The sequence below is a fragment of the Corvus cornix genome, chromosome 1 (assembly GCF_000738735.6).
Source record: "Corvus cornix cornix isolate S_Up_H32 chromosome 1, ASM73873v5, whole genome shotgun sequence".
In the NCBI taxonomy this organism is placed as follows: Eukaryota; Metazoa; Chordata; class Aves; order Passeriformes; family Corvidae; genus Corvus; species Corvus cornix.
Window position 1 is genome coordinate 26,760,640 of NC_046332.1, and position 22,804 is coordinate 26,783,443.

The 22,804-nt window shown below is 42.4% G+C and overlaps 1 protein-coding gene across 3 annotated transcripts; it reads right to left on the reverse strand.

The window, feature by feature from the left end:
• Positions 1-467: 467 nt before the first annotated feature.
• NAA50 (N-alpha-acetyltransferase 50, NatE catalytic subunit) lies at positions 468-22,543 on the reverse strand. Of its 3 annotated transcripts, none has more exons than XM_039559712.1 (5): positions 22,359-22,543; positions 8,449-8,582; positions 7,864-7,983; positions 6,836-6,902; positions 468-4,387 (listed from the first exon to the last, which is right to left on the reverse strand). In XM_039559712.1, exons 1-5 carry the CDS (start codon positions 22,364-22,366, stop codon positions 4,207-4,209), a joined length of 510 nt encoding a protein of 169 aa, XP_039415646.1. In that variant the 5' UTR covers positions 22,367-22,543; the 3' UTR covers positions 468-4,206. The 3 variants fall into 3 exon arrangements, with proteins under 3 accessions (XP_039415646.1, XP_039415641.1, XP_010394371.1); XM_039559707.1 differs by having other exon boundaries at positions 8,449-8,585; XM_010396069.4 differs by lacking the exon at positions 22,359-22,543 and having other exon boundaries at positions 8,449-8,635.
• Between the last annotated feature and the right edge of the window lie 261 nt (positions 22,544-22,804).

A 22,804-nucleotide genomic window follows, 5' to 3' on the forward strand; every position in this document is an offset into this window, starting at 1 on the left:
GTATGGAAGAGTATGTGCTGCATGTTAAGACATGTTTCAAAAGTATGGACCATAGTTTTTCAAAGATTGTGGTCAAGATTTGCAATAACTGGCAGCTAATGTGAATACTTTAAACTTTTTATCTATAAAGCCCAAACCAGAGTTCTTGACACCTGGCCTGTTTGTTTCCAGACTGCTCACTAATCAATGCAAAAATATTCCAGAACAGTTCCTCTCCTCCCTCCTACCCCACAAGACAGAGGATTTCTGAGGAAGGGCTTGTAACTCCAGGGAAAACAAACAAACAAACAGACCTCACTCTGCTCAGTTGTCAGACACCCTTGGCATTCATCACAGCAGCCCAACACACAGTTCATGTTAGAAATCTTCTGAGTTACACAGTTTATGAAACATCTGAGGAATAGTCTATATCTGCTTTCAGAAGGAAACAGCCAGACTGCAAAAAAATGCACATGACAAGTTGCAAATGACATAACTCAAATAGTGCACGTTTATTCTGAACGGTATTTCTAAAGAGTTTGAGAAAAACAAAAACATGCTCCTGATGTACAACAAGGGCAATGATATAGATTAAAAATGGACCATCTTATTGTAAAGAATTTGCTCCCCCTGCAACTTAACTTGTAACATTGAGAATGCATCTGTAAACTGCATACAGCATACCTTTCACTAAATCTTAACTCAAGAGACCAGGGGTGGTCTTAGCCAAATTAATCAGGAAGCAGTTGCAGATTCAAAAGAAACATCCAAGTCAGCAAACACTTTACAAAACACAGACATTGTGCATAGCAGCTGACCCTGGATTACAACATGAGGGAGAATAAAACAATTTGGGGGATCAAATTTTTACTAGACACAGGGCACCATCAAGATTTAACAAAATATCACGTAGGTTTGTTTCAATCGTAACAGTATGTCATATTTAGTTGGCAGGTTTAACCATTAGCTGCATCATGTAAACTCAGCCAGTTTCTGTATACACAAAATACATTCTCTCCCTTCCCCCTCCCAAAAATGAGGGATCTCTCTCTTCTGGATGATTCCTTTTCTCCTGTACCATGGTTTTCTCAAGTAGGAGTCCTTTTGCAGGTAACATCTTCATACTTCAACCGATGTATGACAAAGCCAGTTGCAGAGATTCAGGAATAACTTGTATATACACAATTTACACTCTAAAGCTGTTAATCACATACATTTTTCTTGCTAGATCTTCATCTACAACAGGAAGTGCTGGTGGGGCTTTTTTTCCCCACTGAAACTCCCAACTTTTGAAAAATTTAGTTGTTCACACACCGTTATTTTCAAGCTAGAAGGATGTCCTCCTGCAGCAACAACCAAAGTAACTGAAGTTCTCTGCAGTAAGCCCATACTTCACACAATTTCAGTGTCTCTGGCTAACAGCACTAAGACACAGCACTCTCCTCCCTCACTCAGCACAACTGACAGACTAATAAAATACAACTGTTTGTCATCCAGAACTACAGACCTTCACTTGCCCTTATCCATGTACAGGGAACACAGTTTTCGTAAGATTCAGATTAAACCTCGTATTCAAGATTCAACAACTGTTTTCCAGGATTAATAGCCTGGGAAAAGGAGTCTTAGATTTATTCTCTCTTCCACCTCCTACAAAACATTTTATCAGAGGTTACAATGAGGCAGGTCTGCTGTGGAATAGGAGCTTTAAGAATTGTTCTCATGGATACATTCATAGAATGATGGCAGCCCAAAGCAAAAAGAGACAGAAACAAAAGTTAATCCAAGTAAGTTCAGACATCAGACTTGTACTTTTAAACCTGAAGAAAAACTGTCTGTGAAACACACTGATTTGTGGAAGCCTACGACAACAGCAAGTCCTAAGAGTTCATATCCCCACACCCATCTACCCAACCCAAACACTTACCACTTAGTTCTAGAAGAATGAAGAGCACTTTGCTTGGCACCAGAGGCAGCTATGGTCTGAGTTACAGCTGTGCTGCACGAACATCCTCAAATACAATACTATCTCTCTCCCTCCACATACTTCTCTTGGTTTGGTCTACAGATGGCCAGGGAAACTATGTTGGCATATGGCAAGCTAATTGTGCTTCGATACATCCCCTTCTAGAAAGATGCTGGACTGCCAACATAACCACCATGAGCAGGTCCTAGCTGTACTGAAAACAAGCTTTTGTCAGAACTAGGCTGCCTCTGGCCAAGGGAACCGTTTGCATCTTTCTAGCCAGAGTCTGCCACCGAGTGTTGCAAACACAGGTGCTCGCCACCTGCCCGTCTCCAAGACTCCATTAGTGCAAACCCAGCAAATTAAGTAGCCATTTTCCAGCACAGGTCTGTCAAGATGCACTCCAACAAATGCTACAGACTTCTGTGAAAGAAGGAGTAGTTGTGTAGCAGCTCATATAGTCACCCCTTGGGTATCAAAGACCACATAATGTGCAGCGAGGGGTGCCATCCCTTGCCTCACCACAACTTCCATCTTGGAATCCTTGGTTCCCAAGTCACCCTCTAATGACTGGACAGCACCTACTAACCAGATGTATGCTGCAATGCACACGAAAGGTTGGAGGCTTTCAGAGCGGAAGAATTCAAGATGCAGATCTAAACTTTAAAAAACAAACAGGAAAAGAATACAGTTCAGCATCTACATGGGGGATGGGGCAGGTTGGTGTTGTCTCAGCTCAGTGCACTTTCCCAGGTGCTTGGAGAAGAGTCCAAGCTCAAGTTGGTATTTATATTGGCATACATAAAATTGCTGGCAACAGTGCCTAGAAAGGAGCACTGGTATTCACGCAAACAAAGCATGAAAGGACGCAAAGCAGAGCTTAGTACAGTTTACTGTAGCCTCAAAGTTACAGTACTAGGAAGAAGCCAGTCAGCCTATTTTCCAAACCCATAAAATGCTCTAATATATGCTGCTTTCTCCGGTGCTCCACAAACACCCTCTCACCAGAGGAGAACTGCATTATTACTACTGAACGGGGGAGGGGGAAAATAATCTTCAAAGGAGCAAAACCACGCAGTTCTTCACCACCTCCTCCCGAAGGAGCACATAAACACAGCAAGTCAAGCCAACCCCAAGCAAATCCAGGAGACCCCTGCAAAGCTATGTGATTAGGGTCAGATTCACGTCTGCCTTCATAGCCTTGCTGCCTGGTTTCCTCAACCCTTACCTCTGTCACCACAGATTCAGTAGCTGTAACTGATTTGTCTGGAGACAGGTGCTTGCCTTATGTCATCAAAGCTGGTAAGGTGGTCACAATCACTTTTTCCATCCCAACAACATAGACAAACTAATTCTCAATGAGCCCTGCAGAATTTCACCCATTTTTAAAGCAAGGGTCTTGCCTCAGGATTCATATTTTTACAAGGTTACTCTTGCCAACACCAGATCTAGCTCTTACTCTGGCAAAAGTCTGCTGGGAGTTGGGTAAATGAAAATAAGAAAAAACGAAGACCACTCTAAATCCTCCTCTCAGTCAGTTAAGAAGTGTAGCACCAGCTTGGGTGAGGAGTATTTAAAAAAAGCATTCAAAAAGATCAGCCCAGGCAGAGTGAAAAGGTATGGTAAAGTAGCCCACCCTTCTCAGCAAAAGATGGAGGAAAAAGCCATACTCAAAAATATTGGGAAGAACTAAATATACTTTTTTGAGGTGGGGGGATTAAGAGGAAGAGTGGGAAGTACTGAAGTAGCATTCAAAGGTTGGGGGAGATTAAAGTACCCTGTAGGTTATAAAAAAAACAATAATGTAGGGGTCAAAGGGCAAGATATCGCTTTGCCTTTTCCCCCCGCATTGGATTTACATTCTGCTTACTGAAAGAATAATTCTGAAGGAAACTTGTCATCCGGATAACCTGCTCAAGCCCTCCACACCTCAAACTTAAAAGAGATCTGCACACCTTTTCCCACCCCAACAGAAAACAAAAACAAAAAAACACCCCCTACCCCCAAATAAACACCAGAAAGGAGAGTTCAAAAAAAAAAATCCAAAACCAACCAAAACCCAACCCCAAACATGATTGGACAATCCTTGGAAGAAGCATTACATTTTGTTGGAGAGAGGTCAAGAAAAAAAAATGAAGATGAAGGGGTGGAGTAAAAAAAAAACCCAAAACAAAAAACCAACCAACCAAAAAAAAAAATCAAGAGGCCTCTCTTTCCTTATTTGGCGACAAGCAAGTGCAAGAAAGTGTCCGCTGGGGTTTTGTTCAGTTGTCGGTCTTTTGCACATCTGCGTTCTGGCCGAGACAAGGGGCTTTGAGGTTTTTCTGCAGCACGTGAGCATCTGCTGGCTCTATCCTCTTGTAGTAGTTCTTCTTCGTCTCAATGATCTCAAAGCCAAACTTTCTGTAGAAGTCAATTGCAGATTCATTGCTGATCTGGACATGCCTGGACAGAAAAGGGGATAGAGAGACAGGGGTCAGTGCTCTGCCACCATACTCACGGTCAAAGACAAGAAACACAGCTATCTAGATAGAGACAGGAACAGTGGTGTAAATCCAGGACTGGAACTGTTGGTCTTCCCAATTCAGTTCTGGGCTAACACTCAGCCCCTGGATGGCCCCTGGCAGTCAGTAGTAGTAAATGTTTCCCCTCAGTAAAACTCTTTAAAGGAACACAAAACAGCAGAGAAACTCTGAAGCATTACTACCTTAGTAATTTCAATTTCTCTTAATCCTAATAAAGCAATATGACAGATATTTTGTGGAAATATGTAGCAGAGTTTCACTGTAAAGCCAACTTTAACTTCCTGTAATAACATTTTGCAGATGACCGGAAGAGATGTCTCAGCGATGATCCCAACACACTGTAACATATAACTGGCAATGGTGTTTGATATGATTTTAACAACTTGCTCTACTCTAACTACTCCTCTCTCCCCACAAAAAGCTGTAGTATCAAAAAGCCCCATGGAATTACAAAGCCCTTTTTCCTTGTATTTACTTCCCCTAGAGTTTTACAGATTTTTGCTAGTGTGTTTCAAGGTTTCCAAAACAAACAGCCATCAGTTCTTTATCCTAAGTGACCAGGACATTTATTTGCACAAGTTTCACTCAAAAAAAAAAAAGAAAAGAAAAGAAAAGAAAAAATAAGAAAGAGAGAAAAGAAAGAAAAATGTTTGGCTCAACAAAAGGCATTCATTAAACACTCCGAAAATTCAGTGGACACTGCACAAGTTCATGAATCACTTTGTCATGACAACATGCTGCATAACCATAGAACCAAAGTAACTGTGGAAGCAACAGCAGAACAAAACAAAAGATCTTAGTGTTAAGCCCAATATGCACCAAAAAGCTAAAAGGGAACTTTATTACAATGACAAATTTAGGCACCGATATCAAATTCGGTGCTAAGCTGCATAATATGTTTGGATAGAAGACGCACAAGTAATTAAATCAATGGGCCACTAAAAGAACTTCAGCCCAATTTTGGGGCCTATTTATTGTCATGCCAGAATCCTTAGTCTGGGAAGTGTAAAGAAGGATTATTAAGGATTTGGGGTTTTTTTTGCATTAGAACTAGCAAACAGTTCCTTCACTGTGCACACAGTAATGTGCAAAAGCAAAAAGGAAAGCCCCTGTCCCATTAGCATAAGAGAGAGCTCATTACCACTTCTCCAGACGCAGGAGAATGGGAATACGAGCCAAAAGCAGTTTTACTCAGACACCCCTTTAAAACACATTCCTCTTACAGAGATGGCACAAAGCAACAGTAGAGGACGTGGAAGAGTTCGCACCTCCGTGGCAGAAATGGACTAAGTTTGAGGAGAAAGTCCCTCCATTTATAGTGATATCAGTGTATGAAACACTCCTCATGAAGCATCTTCAACAGTCCCGGAAAGTATTCAGGATGTCGTTCTGTGGCAGTGTAAGTCCATCCAAGCTGTAGCTGCTGTGGGCCTATCCCTAGCAGCACATCATGCTTGCACTGGTGTGATGGCCAAGGCAGTGATGGACAAGAAGTTGGCTCAGAGAAGCGATCTGGCCAAAAACTGCATCAGCTCACTTGGTAACCACACAGACACCAATGCGCAGGAAAAAGCAGAAGTGCGAAACCAGCAGCAAAGCATAGTTTTGGCTTTTATGGATTTCAGATTCTGTTTCCAGGGGGACTATTGGGGTGACTGTCCTCCACCCCTGTGCTTGTTCTCTTGTCTGCATCATGCCAAGTGCTTACGCAGACATGCAGCTGATTTAAAAAAAAAACCCAACGAAACAAAGCACAAGAAAACCACCCCCAACCCCCAAAAACACACTAAAGCGCAAAAACAACACCCAGAAACAAAACTGAAAACAGCTTCCCCAGCTGGGTCAGGGCACTGGTCTAGTTTATTGCGCACAAACAGCTGACCTGGCAGTGTGCAATAATGGGAATAGCAGTTGGGCCTTATTAGTGAATGTAAACTTTGAGTGTTTGCGAACATCTCTGATATTCTAACCCACAGAGTGCTGTCATAAAAGACAGAAAGCAAATGCATCAAAACTTGCAATATTTTCCATTCTGAAGACCACCTTGTATGATAAAAATAAAATCCTTTCTAAAAAGGTTTTTTTTGTCTTTCAGTGTAATTTTGCTCTAGAATGTAATTTTCTAACTAAACTACTTTCAAATTCAGCAAATCCGCAGAACCCTTTCTAAAGCAAGCATGCTTTTGGTATTCTCAGAATTACACAACAAACACAGAATATGACCCCTGGCTTTCCTGCTAGTACTTACAAGATGTTCCTTGACCCCACTAAAATATACACTAAACCCACACTTGGATCTCCATCCCTTTGCTCCCACATCTACCTCTATCATCTCTCAAAAATGCATGAGTGCAACTCATTTACTTACAGATAGATGTTGTCAAAAGTGCCATCTTTTTCACAGATGTTTAAGACATGATTCAACATTTTAGTTCCTGCCAAAAGATAAAGAGATACTTAAGAAAACTGGAAGGGCACAATTAAGTCTATACTTAGCAAGGTACTTCCTTGAGGAAAGGCAGGTTAACTGTAGGTAGACTAAAATGATAAGAGTGTGAAAACTAGGAAAGGCAAATAAAACATGATGTGTAAGTATTTCCTTCTCTCTCTCTGGCTGCTCATAAACCTTAATTTATTGTTTCTTTGAAGAAGAAATAAAAATCGCAAACAGCCCAGAAGCATATGTATAAATCAGCTTATTTCAATACTAGTTTCATGGTCTCAAACTCACCTCAAAATACAGCCAAAACATTGTATAAAGCATTAAGGACACTGGTAAGCTTTTCTACTAAAGAACTAGTAAAATAATTTAAAATAAAGTTATGTTTTCAATCCAGTTTGTCAAAGCAAACGGGTTACTCTAAGGTCTTGATTAATCTGTCCTATGGGTTTGCAAAGTGGAGCAAAGAACTAAATGCAGTATAGACAAAAAGCAGGTACTACCCCAGAGCAGCAATAATCAGTAGTGATAAAGACAAAGAAAGAGAAAACCCCTACATTTAGAAGAGTGAAGAGAGAAGCCAATGAAGGAATGTTGTGTTCTACATAAGTAGAACTTGCATACTGGCTACATATCACTGACAAATAATTTCATATCTCTCTGCAATGATTTTCACATCTACAGAAGAAGAGTATTTACATCACAGGATGATAATATGATTAAGATTAAAGTAATCCGAAATCCTGAATTAAAAAATACTACTACAAAAAGCTAATTTCTGAAAGGCAGGGAAAAATGAGCACACGATAAATCCTACTCTTTTCCCCCGGTCCCTTCCAAAGAAATCAGTAGTCTAAAGTGCACTAACTTGGTTAAAAATCTGAAAGAGCATTTGGAAAGCTGGACAGCAATCTGGTTTCTCTGATGACTTAGATACAAAAGAAGACCCTCCTTACCTATTCCTAGCCTTCGGTAGGGTGCCAGGCATCCGAGTGTCATGATGTACAGTCTCTTCTGGTTCTGGGAGTGATCCACCCTACAACACACTGCTCCCACTGCAATATCATTGAAATAGGCTGCCAGGGAGGGAAACAAAGGTTTATCAGTAACAAGTCTCAAACTACACATACAGATCTTTCATTTACACCCTGTATCTTCCTTCCTCCCTCCCTCCCCTCTTACTAATTCTCCTATCCAGATAAAATAACACACATTGTGGATTCGCATTTGGAATGAAGTTACCAGTGCTGCTTTGACACAGTGGTTGCTTATTACTGCTCACACCAACCAGCAATGACATCAGGAGGTAAGCTGGCAGTGCACAACTGTTTTCTTCTTGAACAGAAAACATGCCTGTTCCCAGTGGGATGTAATCTGTTTAGAACACAGACCCTCTGTGGCTTTTTTGATGTTCCCGAACAGTTACTTTTCATTATGTAGAACAACTAAATAGAAGGAGCTGCTATTCAAAACCATGATGGATAGCAATGATGACCACTTCTGCCACCACAGCCCACAATTACTGGCAAGAACATTTGTACCTAATTTGGCAAGTTCGCCAACCTCCAGTACATCCTTGTAGAACTTGTCATTGTAGCTGACAGGAAAAATGACCTGGTTTAGCCTCTTCAGCTGCTTAATGTTGTGTGGCGTCACATCTCCCAGCTCGATCCGGCTACTGGAACAAATCAAAACATGCTTAACATCTGACATACGGCAACATTTTTAAGGACACCAAAAAGTAATTATTTTGTTTATGCTTAGAGAACTGTCTCACCTAATACTCAGTTCAATACATATTTGAACTGCCACATCCAACCCATACAATCAAGTTTAATGCTGGTTTAAGTCCCAAACCTAGTTTTTTCAGTCAGTTCTATACAGTCAGAAGTTTCTCAGGCCACACTAAACACTAATGTACCATAGTATTTGTGTGGTTTTACTGGGTGGGAGACAGGAGAGCACGGATCTCTGCAGAAGTATTAGCTTTAACTTTATCCCATTCACTTCCCCTCTGATCATCAAGATCACAAGGAAAAAAAATGAAAAACCCCAAAGAAAATATGGGGGGGAACAGGAAGCTAGAACAGAGACCAAGGAAATTAAGTCCTTATCCATGCTTCAAAGACAGCCTCAATTTTACCACCTATCAATATAAAGCTTATGCTTAGACAAAGTAATTACTAGACATCTGTCTCTAAAAACCAACAGTACTGTGTGCAACAAATGTATTAAGCCTGTTACTATGCAAGTGTGCCCTTCTTAAGGTGATATCTGCATCTACTAAAATTATCTACAATTATCTATCTACAATTATCACTGAAATCTTTCTTCCTGCTGAGAGCAGAATCACACTGAATTGTACTGAGAAGCAGACCAAGCTCCTCTCTTTCCTAAGACTACCTTCCTGAAACAAACACTATATACACAGAAGCAAATCTAAAAAAAAAGAAAAATAAATTTTAAAAGAAAGGTATTAGTTGCCCTTGGGCGAGTGCAAGCAGTTTTAACAAGGACTACAAGAATGAAAAATAAAAAAGACCAAGATAATCAAAATCTTTTCCCAAATGGTCACCAGAATATGTAGGCAGGTACAAAGCCAGTGCACACAGAATTAGAAAAGCACACAATTCTAGGTTCATACCAGCCCTGTTTTACTGAATACATATAGGCAACCAGATTGTTTTCTGCCCAAACAGCAGTAAAGACACTGTTTGCCTTTTTGAAAAAAAGTCTAACTGTTTTCAAAGAAGCAGCTTTCTAAAATCCTTGTACATCAAGCTTGAAGTTCATTCTAGTAATATGCAGCAGCTGCTTTCCATCTCCAATGTCTCTTGTGCCTAGGCAGCTTGTTTTTTCAGCTAGGCTAATGCCTAGGACACAACAGCACAGGTTAATTTAAATAATACAGTGACACAAAGAAGATACAATAACAAAAAACTTTTTTTTTTCCCAAGAACTCTACCAAGCAATGCAGAGTATAATCTGTCTCTGCTTTACTAACTGACCTTGATCATACATAAAAAACCCTCTTAAATGACACCCTCCAGATACCGGTTTTAGTTGTCAGTACCAATGATAAATATGTAATACTGTCTAGGCATTGTACTGAAGCCTGCAAAACTATCAGAAGAAACTACAGAAACAGAGCCTTTCACTTTTACTTCAAGAACCATAAATCTTCACCCACTTTCTCCTTTTCTTTTACAGCAAAGAATTAAGTCTTCAGTTTTGCAGAGATACCAAGGCTTACCATTGCCCACTCCCCAGTATAACCCAGACCAGACAATCTCCCCAGTGAGCCCTATAGAAGCTAAACAATTTGTAAGTCAGGCCTACCTTTTAGAGGACCACTAAGCATCAAGGGACTATTGATGATTTTGTAATTCTCCATCAGATTAGTATGTTCCAGTTACTACTTCGAATTAATGGATCCTTTTTACATATCAACATTGCTCACTCCAAAGTCAAACCTTTTGACACATGTTGGCCAAAGAGATAAAAAAGCTCTCTGATGTCAAGCATCTCATGTCAGTATGAGTTCTTGCAAATAGTTCCAGGCAGCTCTTCACCTATCTTCCCCCCACCACACTGCACACATCCATCTTTTTTCTCCCTCATTGCAAGGTCAACTGCCAAGAGACAAATCCCTGTCCCTGTAGTTTGCCCCTCAGCTCTGCCCAGTGGTACAGCAATCTCCTGAGAGACATCTCACTACATGGACAGTGTGTTCTCCAACAGTGATTTCAGGAATGACAGAAGAAGCAAAAGACTCCATATTCTTTCATCTCATCCATGTCAAGATACCCAGGCATTCTAGAGTCAAACCCAAGAGGATATATTTCTAAAGTTTATAGCTAAAAACCACTACGTTCTGCTGAAATAATCTCTTTTCTGTGAGTCCTACCATAACCAACCCTTTGTCTCACAGCCTTTTCAATCTTCTAGATCACTTTTGCTCTCAAGACTCCTTTCTTCATGTATGGCCATTTATGCAAGTCCCTTTGAGAATTATATTCCAACATAAAGTTAAATCCCAAGCTAATAAGGATGATGTTCTCACACTCCAAAAGTACTCCCAGTGCAAAGCATGCAGTCAAAGTTATTAGATGGTGGAGAAACTGTAGTATTGTTTTATGCCCAACTTGGCACAACTGCTCAGCCTAGCACGGCGGGGCTTCTTCAGGCTCACAGAAGGCAAGTTTTGATCCTGGCCAGCAGTGCTGCTACCTTTTCCTCACAAAGGGCAGAAACAGAACTGTGGCATGTGGGCTCTTGGGTATATTTGTGTCTGTGAAAGAGTTTTGCTAGAGTAGGGCGCCTCAGTAATCTTGTACTAGGAGGGAAGAGAAGACTGGAGAGCCCCTTTTGCTGCAGTCTGCATGAGAGTAGAAACCAAAGGGAGCAGGTCTCAACTGCCCAGTTAGGTCAGATGAGCTGCAGTGCAGGAGGTCAGAAAGGGAAGAGACAAACCTCACACTCAGTCACTGAAAGCCTAGACCTCTTCTCCAAATAACACTATATTAACCTTGGTGACACAAAAAAAGTATCAGTAGTTCTAAGCTTCAGTAGATCAGCAGTGCTAGCATGATGAACTCACAGCAAAGTTGTTATGCAGCATGTCTCCTTTTGAGCAAAAATACCTGACACAGCCCATCACCAGGTAGTGTCTTCTAGTATGATTTTAAAATTGATTAGTTACTAATCAAACAGATCAGGCATTAGAAGACAATCACTATGAAATATTTATGATGACAGTTCAACAGGAGAAAAATATATTACCACAGGCAGCCAGGACAAGATGGCTAAGAAAGAGAACATGGCCAGAAGATGGCCCATCACCAAGAAGGTTTCAGACAGAGAATAAATAAATAAATGCAGAAGCAGAGTCTACGGCTGGTAGCTGCTGAGCCAAGACATCACCTCTGAGGCTGGCATCAGGCCAGAGAAATGAGCTTTCTTAGTATATGGCTGAAAGGCACTTGCTGACACATTTCCTTGAGCCCCTGGACTTCCTCCCTCTATCCCTCACCACTTGCCACATTCACTGCTGCCTCCTGCCATCTCCTGCTGCCTCCTGCCATCTCCTGCTGCCTGTCTCCTGCACTCTGTCACTACCTGGTTTGTCCTTGCAAGAATTGCACCAGGAACAGTACTTTACCCTGGAGAATAATATGAAAGAGGTTTGAGAAACACTGCAGGAAGCATAAATCAATACACTAAATATATCTGTTTAAATAGTGTGTACTCAAACCATAAATTACTTTAATGTATAGCACTACCTGATTAAATCAGCACCACATCTATTATGCACAAAACCATTTAATATGTAAATTAAATAAGAACATGGAAACGAAGACCCACATAATGAGAATTCATCATTTTGCCTGAGGACAGTACGGCAAAAGTGTCACTGGGGCCTTGAGTAAAATCATGGGAAAACTGGCACTGCTGCCCAAAGCAGCAGTCTTGCTGTCCCCAGGCCACTCATTTCCATCCTCTTGCTGGCACAAAGGTTTGTGCAACAATGTGGTGAACCAACACCAATTAAAACCAACCTAGACAAAAAAAAGAAAAGTTTAGTTTTAACCCACATCAGTCCCCTGACTGGGTTCACCACACAAGTCCTCTGCCACCATAAAGAAGTGAAAAAAGGTTGCCATAGGCAGAACTAATTGGTTCTTGAGCAGAAGTGCCAGCTCATCCCAGTTTAAACTGGAAGTACAGTGCAAGAGGAGCACACGGATGTAGATTATCCAGTACATCTGTGAACACAGTGTAGAGATACTGTGCTACACTTTATCATTCACAGAACAATATGCACTTTGATCCTAAGGACTTAAAAAAACTACTCCAAATAGCCAAGACAAAGCACCTGTATGTAACAAAGGACTCAAAATTATCACTCCCTTCTTTTCACCAGAGTAAAGCAAGCAGTTTTGTGCAGTCTTTTTTTTTTCTTTTTTTTTTTTTAAGTTTGTTTTTAACAGCTGCTTACAACTAGACCTGCTTCCTCAAGTTACATCTCAGCCAAATCAGTAACTTAAGTAAGATTTTTATGTCAGCTAAGGTCTGACTAGGCCAGTCCTGTGCATTTCAACTCAGTAGAGGGTGTACCAGAAATACTTATCTTCAGCTGTTGCAAAGAAAAAAATTAAATTATGAGCTCAAATTAGCATATGAGAGAACATAAAGATGTGCAAAGAACCTGAAGTGCCCAGAAGGAAAATGCCCTTCCATAACAGATTATTTGACTCTATGATGCCACTAATATTCCTAAGAAGATCCACATTTACCGCTGGCACCCTACAGCTCAAATGGCACTCCATGGAGGATGCAATAGTCAGCTCAGATGCAATACTCCATCTCAGATGTCAAAGTTTCTGGGACAAGTCAGTCACCCCACCCCAAGCAATTGTTTTTAGCATAGAAGAATGAGGGACTCTCGGCTTATCAGGTCAGGCCTCTTACTACTACAGTGTTCTACAAATTCATACACTTTCCTCAATGGAATACCAGCCTTCTGAATCCAGCTGAATGCCTTCCATTGTAAGGCTGCTCCCAAGTTACCATTACTCTCAGTTAGTTATTCCAGTGTACTCAAATCTACCTCTATGCTGTCTGGAGATGATGGGTACCACTGCACAGGCCTTTTCAGAGTTATCATGATCTCTTCATACCTTTCTTCTAATTAAAGCCAAGCTCCTGGCTTCTTCCTGTAAGACTGGCTCTTAATTTCTACTATTGTCACACTACCTCTTCCTTACATTCCTTCTGATTAAAGTTGATTTTCCTTAAACATGGCTAACCAAAACTGCTTACAGCAGCCCAAATACTATTGTCGTATACAATGGCATTAAGTTTTTCCTGTCACTACTGGAAGCATTTTCCTAACATATCCTAGGACTATGTTTGCATTTTTCACAACTGCTACATTCCATGACTTGGTTACTGGGGAAAAAACACTTGGAGATTTCATTAGTAAAGGAAACCGGTTCCTGGGGCATGGGCTGCTATCTGTTAAAAGTGCACAGCAACACTGCCCAGCGATGTAAGAGCGGAAGCGAAGAGTGATCCGCCAAATCCTAACAGAAGTGTGACTTTAGTGAGGTGACATGCACCAGTTCCTGAAACTGGATGCATGCCCAGAACACTGACAGTAACACTCCTGCTCTTGCATGCCAGCGTCCTATGATCCTCTAGGCATTGGCTAGAAAAAGCCTCACACGTTTTGTGGGACCAAATGCAATCTAGTTAGTCCTGCTGCAGTTGTTTTGCTCTGCTTGCAGCTTACAGGGCTGTGATTTCAACAGTCTATTTTTCCTACAATGTCTTACATCGATACTGGTGGAATTAACACAGGCTACACGAGATACTAGTGTTACTTATGCTAAGACTGCTTTTCGCTGCTCAACATTTACCAAAGGAGAACTGCTATACAGAATGACAGCTCAAGAGGCAGCCAATTTCCAGTTACAGTTCAAGAAGAAACACAAATTCACTCCCTACGAATACCAAGTGTCGAACACTACTTTAGAACCAACATCAGGAAGAAAAAGGGCGAATTTCAAGTTTCTTAATGCTGTAAGAATCTCAGTCTCATTCAACTTTAAATAGTGCAAGTCTCTCCCCAGAGGGATGTGCCTGACTGAAACAGATCTCCGTGTAACTGATAGCTGGGCTCAGGCTTATTGAAGGCATCTGGCAGGCTAAATTTAGCAGAGCTGTATCTGAAACTTGCAAAACTTACTGAGGAGTAAGTCAGGAGAGGCAGCATGGAGAAATGGGCCCTAACAAATTAAGAGGGCTTCAGAGAAGGTTTGTCACCTGCTAAGCGGCCAGCTAGCTTTATTGCTTCTATTTTGGCTTCCAAGTCAAAGCAGGAGTCTAGACAGGATAATCCACTCATAAAAAAAAAACCAAACCAGAACTATGAAGGCCATAGACCTAAAGGGTGTGGCTCTGCTTAGATTCTACTCCAAGGCCAAAAGACCCTCTCCAGTGTTTTGGGGTCTGGGGCTGCTGAAGTTTTTTTGATTGGTTTGTATTTGTTCGGTTGTTTGGTTTTTTTTTTTTTAATAGATGAGCTGTCTTGCTAGGCACACAAGTTAGTCTAGCTCTTGTGGGCAGATCAGTATGTTTTCAATTATCTCAAAGATCTGTGGGCTGCATATCTACTCTGCTTCACTTGTCAGAAAATCAGAAGGATAAGTACAAACGTAGCATGCAAAAAGTCTTACCAATTTGCTCTGAGACCCCTGATTTTCTTTAGTCCTGCTTACTACTGAAAACATGTATTGCATGACACCTGATACCCTGCTGGAGGTTACTCCCAGTTCTAGCCTGCAGAAGGGCACAGTGATGTACAGAAGAAAATGAAGCAATTTTAGAATCAGAATTAACAGAAGACTTCATTCAAGACTTTCAAGTCTATTGGATCTCCCTGTGAACAGGTTTCAATGTCATGCATCACAATTCCCCAAGATGTACATCAGACCCTAGTTACCTCTCCCTTTATCATTAAAAAAAAGGAAAAAAAATACACAGCACATTACAGCCAAGTTTCTTCATTATATCTGGATATCATACAATTTACTCTGCTTCAACCTAGAAGACCTGACCTTCAAAAGACTGGCCAGTCTTCACATGAAAGAAGTAAAATCATGCTATAATAACTTCACAGTTTTTCCAGCTGAAACATGTCCTAGATCTCAAATCTCCAAGTGAAAAATAAACTTTCTCAAGAAAATTATAAGCTATCCCATTCTGCAGATGGATGCAAAGAGCAGGAACCACTATGTCCAGCTGACAGAATTTTCAAACTCTAAAATATCAGAAATAAATGTAGCTGGTCTAGAACAGAAAAGCAGACACGTACATCACTTAGTTGTCCATAACACTCTGCTGCTCCAGAGCACCTCACAAGGTTAAGGCCTAAATATTTCATCAGCCTATCCCAGGTACATCAATATCAGGTAAAAGAGGAAACAGTTTGTCTGCAATCATACAGCAGATAAAGAGCTGCCAGAAATCTGCTGATCTAACCACTTTTCCTTATTAGTCAAGTAAGCTCACAAGAACATTGATTTTGATCCATGATTGCTAAACAGAAGTACTTCACTATTTTGAAACAGCTTCCCTCAAAATTAGTTTTGTGCCTCCACTAACTATATCCTGAGACCCCTTATAGATTACTGCCCCTTTCCATACCCTCTGTGTCCCCAGATCTAACAATTATAACCCTTACCTGCCTCCCAGAAGATCATGACCCTTTGCTAATTAGTGTTTATGAAGTACCTGATGATCATCAGGTAAGAACAGAGGCTTACCTTCAAAATCAAAATAGAAGTGATACTTACAAAGTACCTTATTTACATAAATACAGCTTGAGGGCACTTCTGGTACGTATACAGGTAACAAACTATGGAACTGACATATCAGGAGAAAATAATTTTTCTACTTCACACAAACTATTTCTATAGGGAACTGAAACACATTTCTTTACAAATGCCTTTGTCCATTAGAATAGTGAAAAAAAAGAAAAAGGCAGTTCATTACGGGTTTCCTACCTATACTTTGGATTTCAGTCCCAGAGTTGGGTTTTGTAAAGTGTTCAAATCACATATTATATTAATAACATGCTGTGAAAAAATAACTGAATGTGCTATCAGTTTTATGTGCCTACCTTAAAAACACTTCTAAGGCAACTATCGTTTTCCCCCTGTCCTTCTCCTAATTTTCACTACGAATGAATTGTTCTCAAATGAAAAGTTGTGCCAAAGATCTAAAAACAAATAAATCTCCTTTAACTGCAATTTTCAACTTAATTTGTGACCTTTACTGACAATTTTAAGTGCCATGTAGAGAAAACTTTCACAAGCCTTCAACTGCTGCCCAGGTCTCATCCCATACTCTCAGGAAAACATAAATACAATGCTCAGATGGTGGAAATCAGAACTTTTTTCAGGGTTAGAGATTCTAGTCTGCTAAGGGCCAAAAATCACATGAAGCCTCAAAGAGAAGAGAGAGAGGGAGAAGGAAGGCCAAGTGAGCTCAGGAAGTACATCATGCATGAAGATCTTACTATGAAGCACAGTATTTTCAATTAATTAAAGAAAGAAATACTCTGCCCCCAGGAAAATTCATATATCTTAATCTTAGTCACCTAGTGACAGTGTTGTGGAAATGGTTTTGGCTCTATTTTCAATAAAGCCTGAAGTATAATTTCCTTCTCATAATGAATTAATTCAGTATGCTTTGACACAAATACACAGTTACCCCATTTCAGTGCTGTGCTTCTCCGCTCTCAGGTCTTCAAGTCCAAGAGTCTCCAAGTAACCAGGTATTCTATGCACAGACTCTCTCTTTACCCTGGCTTCCCCACCTCAAACTCCCTCCTGACAAACTTCTGCTGCTTTACAACTAACTCCCACATGGGTACTTCTTCCCTTGCCCTTTTTCAGCCAGGAGCAGAAAGGAATCCTGACATTGCCTGTCTCAGAGCAGGAGGGATGCAAGGAAGTACTGCACTTTTCTCTTATCAATTCCCAAACAAATATAAAGATCCAGCTTCTTATGTTCTTTCCTCCTCTGGATAAAAATATCTAGCACCTTCTCAGATTATTGGTTTGAACACTTCTAATGCTTGCCAAATGGGCAGGCTCTTCAAGTTCTGAATGATTTCCACTTGGATTAAAGTATTTTTCTGGCTCAACCATCATACATTATTCCCCATTTTAAAAGAGATTTAGTGTGGCAAAGGGGGATGCATCATTTCTTGTCCTCAGGAGATGGCAGCAGAGTCTGTGGCATTTGGTGATTAACTAAAGTTACTACATTTTTCACAGAAATGTCCCAAACTACCAAGCCACATCTACATGCAGAAAGAATTGAATGGTCAAACAGTACTCAAAACACAAGACTGGGTTCTAAAGTGCTTGTTAAATGGCTACAACCCCTCTGCTACCTTCCTACCCTCCCAATCCTTCCTACTTCATGGAATGTCTTAATCTGGTTATGGAATTAAACTCAAAGTGGTCAGAGTTATAAATCAGGTTAAAGTACCTATAATAAACTGCACTGAGTTTTTTATAAACTCATTTAGAAGCTGTTAAGCCATTTGTAAGCTTGCATATAGGCAAGGTCTAAATTTACCATCCATGAAAATAAATGCAGACTATAGCTCACACTCGGACATTTCTAGGTTCAGAAAAAGCCTAAAAATAAAGTGATTTTCAAGCTCAATTACCTTTTTCGTCCTGCCTCCAGTGCATATGACCATTCAGCAGTTTTCTCATAAACTTGGAACTTCCTCCCATATATGTTAAGCTTAGCACTGTGCCGAGCAAACGGAAACAATTCAGCAGCTCTGCACAAACTCTGTCATACTAACTCAGGAGAGAAAAAGCCCTCCCTGTTCTCCTCAGAAACATGCACATCTTCAGGACCTTGAAAGATTTACTCCGTGAATCCGCACAAAACAAGCAGAGGTGTCAGAGCTTACCCATGATGACTCCCCACTCTTTAAAAACCATAGTTATTTTTCTGTTATATTCAGTACTCCCCAGCTGTGATGTCTCTCCTACAAAGGTAGCCAGAACAGTATGTGCAAAGCCTTGGGGTTAGGAAGTTCTCTGGGGCAGCAGCTACCTGTTGTGTAGGATGTAGCCTGTAGGACTCTTGCACAGCAAGTCAGGACCCTTAGAAACTACAAAGCCTGAGAATTAGCTGCAAACATGTAAAAGTTGAGAGGCAATCTCCTAGGAGTGTCTTAACCAAAAGTAGTGCACACTTCTTTCTAAGGCTGGTTTAACACACAGCACTCTACTCCCTGTTTCAATCAGTTTTCCATCACATGGCTCAACACGTGCTGCCGCATGACAATCTCCCAGGTGTTTCCCATCAAAACTGGAGAGGGATTTGGTCAATGTGCCAAAATAATACGTGCACAGGCACTGGGCCTTGCTTGTAACATGCACTACATGCTCCATGTATGTGACAAACCCGGTCACACAGTGGGTACATGCACGCAATGGAGCACACAGGTCCTGCATTAGCCTTGTGTAATGTGGATTTTTAGGGAAGGCCATCAGGGAAAGGCTGGATGCCTTATTCTCATAGGTTTCATCTGAACTGAAACAGCTCAGAAATGCACCCTTACTTGAAGATATGTCACAGACAGTAATCAGCAAATGTTTAAGAATCAATGCAAGATTTTCAGTTTTTTCTCCTTAAAATCAGCAGCATAACTGTAATAAAAACACAAGAACACTGAGCAACAAGTGAGTCAACACCATGAAAGCAGCAAAGTGCTCTATAAAAACAGCCAAATTACTGCAGACAGTAGAACCTGAGTACCTTCCACTGGTATTTTTCCTCATGCAAACACAGTTCTAAAATACATTTTCAAATTCAAGAACTAACAATAATAACATACAATAAATGAAAAAAGAAATTAATCTCTAGAGAATCACAAGGTTCACTAACAGAACAGTGAATTACCTGTTTTTCACGTCACATTTAAGAAAAAATAGGAAACATAATGAGACTCTTAACTATTAAAATCATTCAGAAGGTGAAGATAGAGTGAACATAAAGCCAAGTCGCACAAAACCAGGTGGAAGCTAATGGCAGTTTCTAGTTCAGAAGCTGGTGTTTAACTCATCAAATAAGAGAAAACCCACAAAATTTTAAGCAGCTGAGAAAGCACAAGAATCTCCTGTTATTTCTGAAACCAGTGGTCCTAGGTAGAAGAGGTCACCTAACCTCAAACACCCTGATGACAGACACTACAACCTGCTATGCATTATTAACACACATCCATGCGCTATTTCGAATTCAGAGAGTTAAGAAAGAAGGCTGCAAGCAACAAACGTTGACTACACAGTCTTTTAGATCTGAAGGTTCATGTCATGAACTGGATAGTTTCTTTTTTAATTCTTTCTCTGCCAAAGTAGATTCTTCATAATTACAGCTGATAAAACATCAGCTGCTCTAAGGGTTTCCAAAATCACCTCTGCACTTTGTGGTGTGGGTTACAATGCAATGCATACATTCCCAGAAAAAAACAGTCAGATGGAGTCAGTTTGTTCAGAAGGACTTGTCCATAATTTTGGATTCAATACTGAAGAGAGACCAGATCCCTTCAAGCACATCAGTTTCTGTGTGCTTGGAGCTGAAGCTTTAGATCTATTTTTGGACCCATCTTTTGACAGTACTTGTACTTTAGGGATCTTCACCGATCTTTGTAACTTAAAAAACAATTTGGATTTGTTCCAAAGTACCCCTGTGTAATTTATACATTCCTTTTGAACTATTCTCTAGTCCTTTGAGTCTCATTGTATTTAAATGGGGTTATTTTTCAATTTGAGCTCTGTCGGCATATTTGCCTCCAACTGAATTTTTAGAGAACACCTGGATTCAATATGAGAATCTGAACAAGAATATGAATTTATTCTGCACCAGAACTTGCTGTGTGGTGCTAACAGTGCTTTGGCAAGACAGGAATATGCTGTTCTTCAAAGAGATGAAAGAGTACCATAAGAGCAGAAATACCAAGTACAGAACCCAAAGCAGTAAGTCCTGAAGTTGAACCAGTAATAAAGCTGCCTGTAAGTAAAAGTAAAGTAACAGAAATTAAGTTTGGTGCTCTGGAAGCAGAAGAGTGGTATGCAGGTTTTTTCTCTATATATTTTTATTTTTTAAAAAATGTTACAAGAAGTGAAAAAGTCCATGAAAGGAGAACTCCTCATCAGTGCAAGCAAAGCCAGGCTCAGTTCCTCGGGGAGCACCGCAGCACGGCAGACAGCTCTGGCCGTGCCCTGACAGGAGATCCCCACAGCTCCAGCCTGGCATGCCTAGGCCACTTCCCCACTCACACATGCAGGTCCCAGTAACCCTGTCCCACGACTGACATACAACCAAAGCAAGGCTAAGCTGTAGCAAACAGCAGAATGGTCAACAAAGGATAAAAGGAAACCCAGTTCCATCGGGAGCGCTGCAGAACAACGATCGCGTCAACTGCCACCTCATCTTGGCGGATCCGTGCTGCTGCTCTTCCCGCAAACTCCGCCGTCCTCATTACAAGGTGACTAAGAGTGGGGGTGCCCCGTTTTATGTAGGGTGGTGCAGGTGGATAAACGGTTGTCCAACAGCCCAAACACACCTATTTTACGTCAGCTGAGAGTCTGTTTATTTGCAATCATCCCTGAACCTCCTTCTACAGACACTTGCCAGCCCCTCACAATGTCTCAAGCTGCTTACATGTTGTAAGAGCCAGCTAAGAGTCTGTTATCAAGCAGTCTTGTATGACCTCACCCCTATTGCTAATAAGCTAAACCCCTTACCATTTCTTAGTAAAAGCTTAAGTGATTCAGCTTCCATTCACCCTGCCTTAAGCTGCCAAACTGGAAAAATAATACCCATCATTGCATAACACCAGTTCCAAGGGGACTGGTTTAATGCTCTTTTGAGAAACAGCTGGGGAAAGCTGCCTTTGTGCCTATGAAGAAACTGAGGCACAGAACTGGAACAGTCACGTTTTGTGGAGCGCAAGTGATGCTGAAATTAATAAACATAAGGTGATTTAGCCAACACTGAAAAACCTGTCCCAAAGTGACCTGGACAAGGTCAGGCAGGTCATCTGACACCAAAGCACAACTGTAAGTGCAAAGGCCTCCACTCTCCTGGACAAAAACGGCACCTCATTGCCCCCACTGAGAAGGAAATCAGTGTTTTCAGCCAACCAGATTTGAAATCTCCAGTTTTCGGGAGACAGAGAGAAGCGAAGCCAGGCCCAAAGCAGCGGGTGTGCTACAGAAACATGACACAGAACACAGCTCGTTTGCCATCCATCCACACTGTACAGCCTCCCCGTAGCAATTAAAGACTTAAAAACCAACGAAAGTGCTAAGAGGATGTTACACACAATAGCACTGCAAAACCACACACATCCGAGGCTGGCAGCTTTTTCGCACAGAGCGGGCGGCGCTGCTTTGCTATCCCCAGACAAGGACCAGACAGGGGCGAGAGCCCGGCCAGCATCCCCCCCCCGCCCGCTCTGAAGATCGCCAGACCCCGCAGGGCGGGATCCCCCCGGAGCACGAGGAGCCGCCGCGTCCCGCCCGCTCCAGCGCGGGCTGAGCGCGGAGAATCCTCGCTCCGGCGGCGGCACAACCGTGACGGTGCGGGAGCCCCCCGGGCAGCTCCTGCTTAGCCCAAAGGGCTCCAGCGGTGGCACCGCCGGTTTTCTCGCCGAGAGAGCCTCCCCGGCATCCACCCGCCGCGGGCCCTGTCCTAGAGGGCGGGAGGGACGCAGCAACACCCCCGAGCTCAGAAGCGGCGGCACCGCCCGGCCCTCTCCCGCCCGCCGCGCCGCCCGGGCCCGCCCCGCTCCCCGCTCCGCTCCCGGGCAGCCCCAGCGGGCCCGGCCCGGGCCGAGCCCAGCACTCACCCCTTCATGGTGCGTCCGCGGCCTGCCCGGCGTCCGCACTGGCTGCGTCCAGGGCCCGGCGGTGCGGGTGCGGCTCCGGCCTCCCCGTGCTCAGCGCGGGCGGCTCAGTCTCCTCCTGATCCCGATCCTGATCCCGATCTTGATCTTGATCCCGCTCCCGCTCCACATGGGCCTCCGCCCGCCCCGCCCCGCCCCGTGACCCCTCACCTCACGCCGCGCGCGCGCCCCCCGCCCCGCCCGCCATGACCCGCCCGCCCCTCCCGCACGCGCCCGCCGCGCACGCGCCGCGCCCCGCGGGGCGGGGGGAGGACGGGGAGGCCCCGCGTGTCTCGGGGGCGGGGCGGGGGTGCGATCACGTGAAACGGAACGACCAATCAGCGCGCCCCACTGCGCCCGCCGCACTCCTGCCCGGAAGCGGCCCGGGCTGAGCGAGCGAAGCTCCGCCC

Coding starts and splice junctions, on each gene's coding strand:
- NAA50 (XM_010396069.4), bottom strand. CDS start 8,620: ATGTCAGATGTTAAGCATGTTTTGATTTGTTCCAGTAGCCGGATCGAG. Junction 7,984..8,448: donor TGGCGAACTTGCCAAATTAG/GTACAAATGTTC, acceptor CCTCCCTGGCAG/CCTATTTCAATGATATTGCA. Junction 4,388..6,835: donor ACTTTTGACAACATCTATCT/GTAAGTAAATGA, acceptor TTTTCTGTCCAG/GCATGTCCAGATCAGCAATG.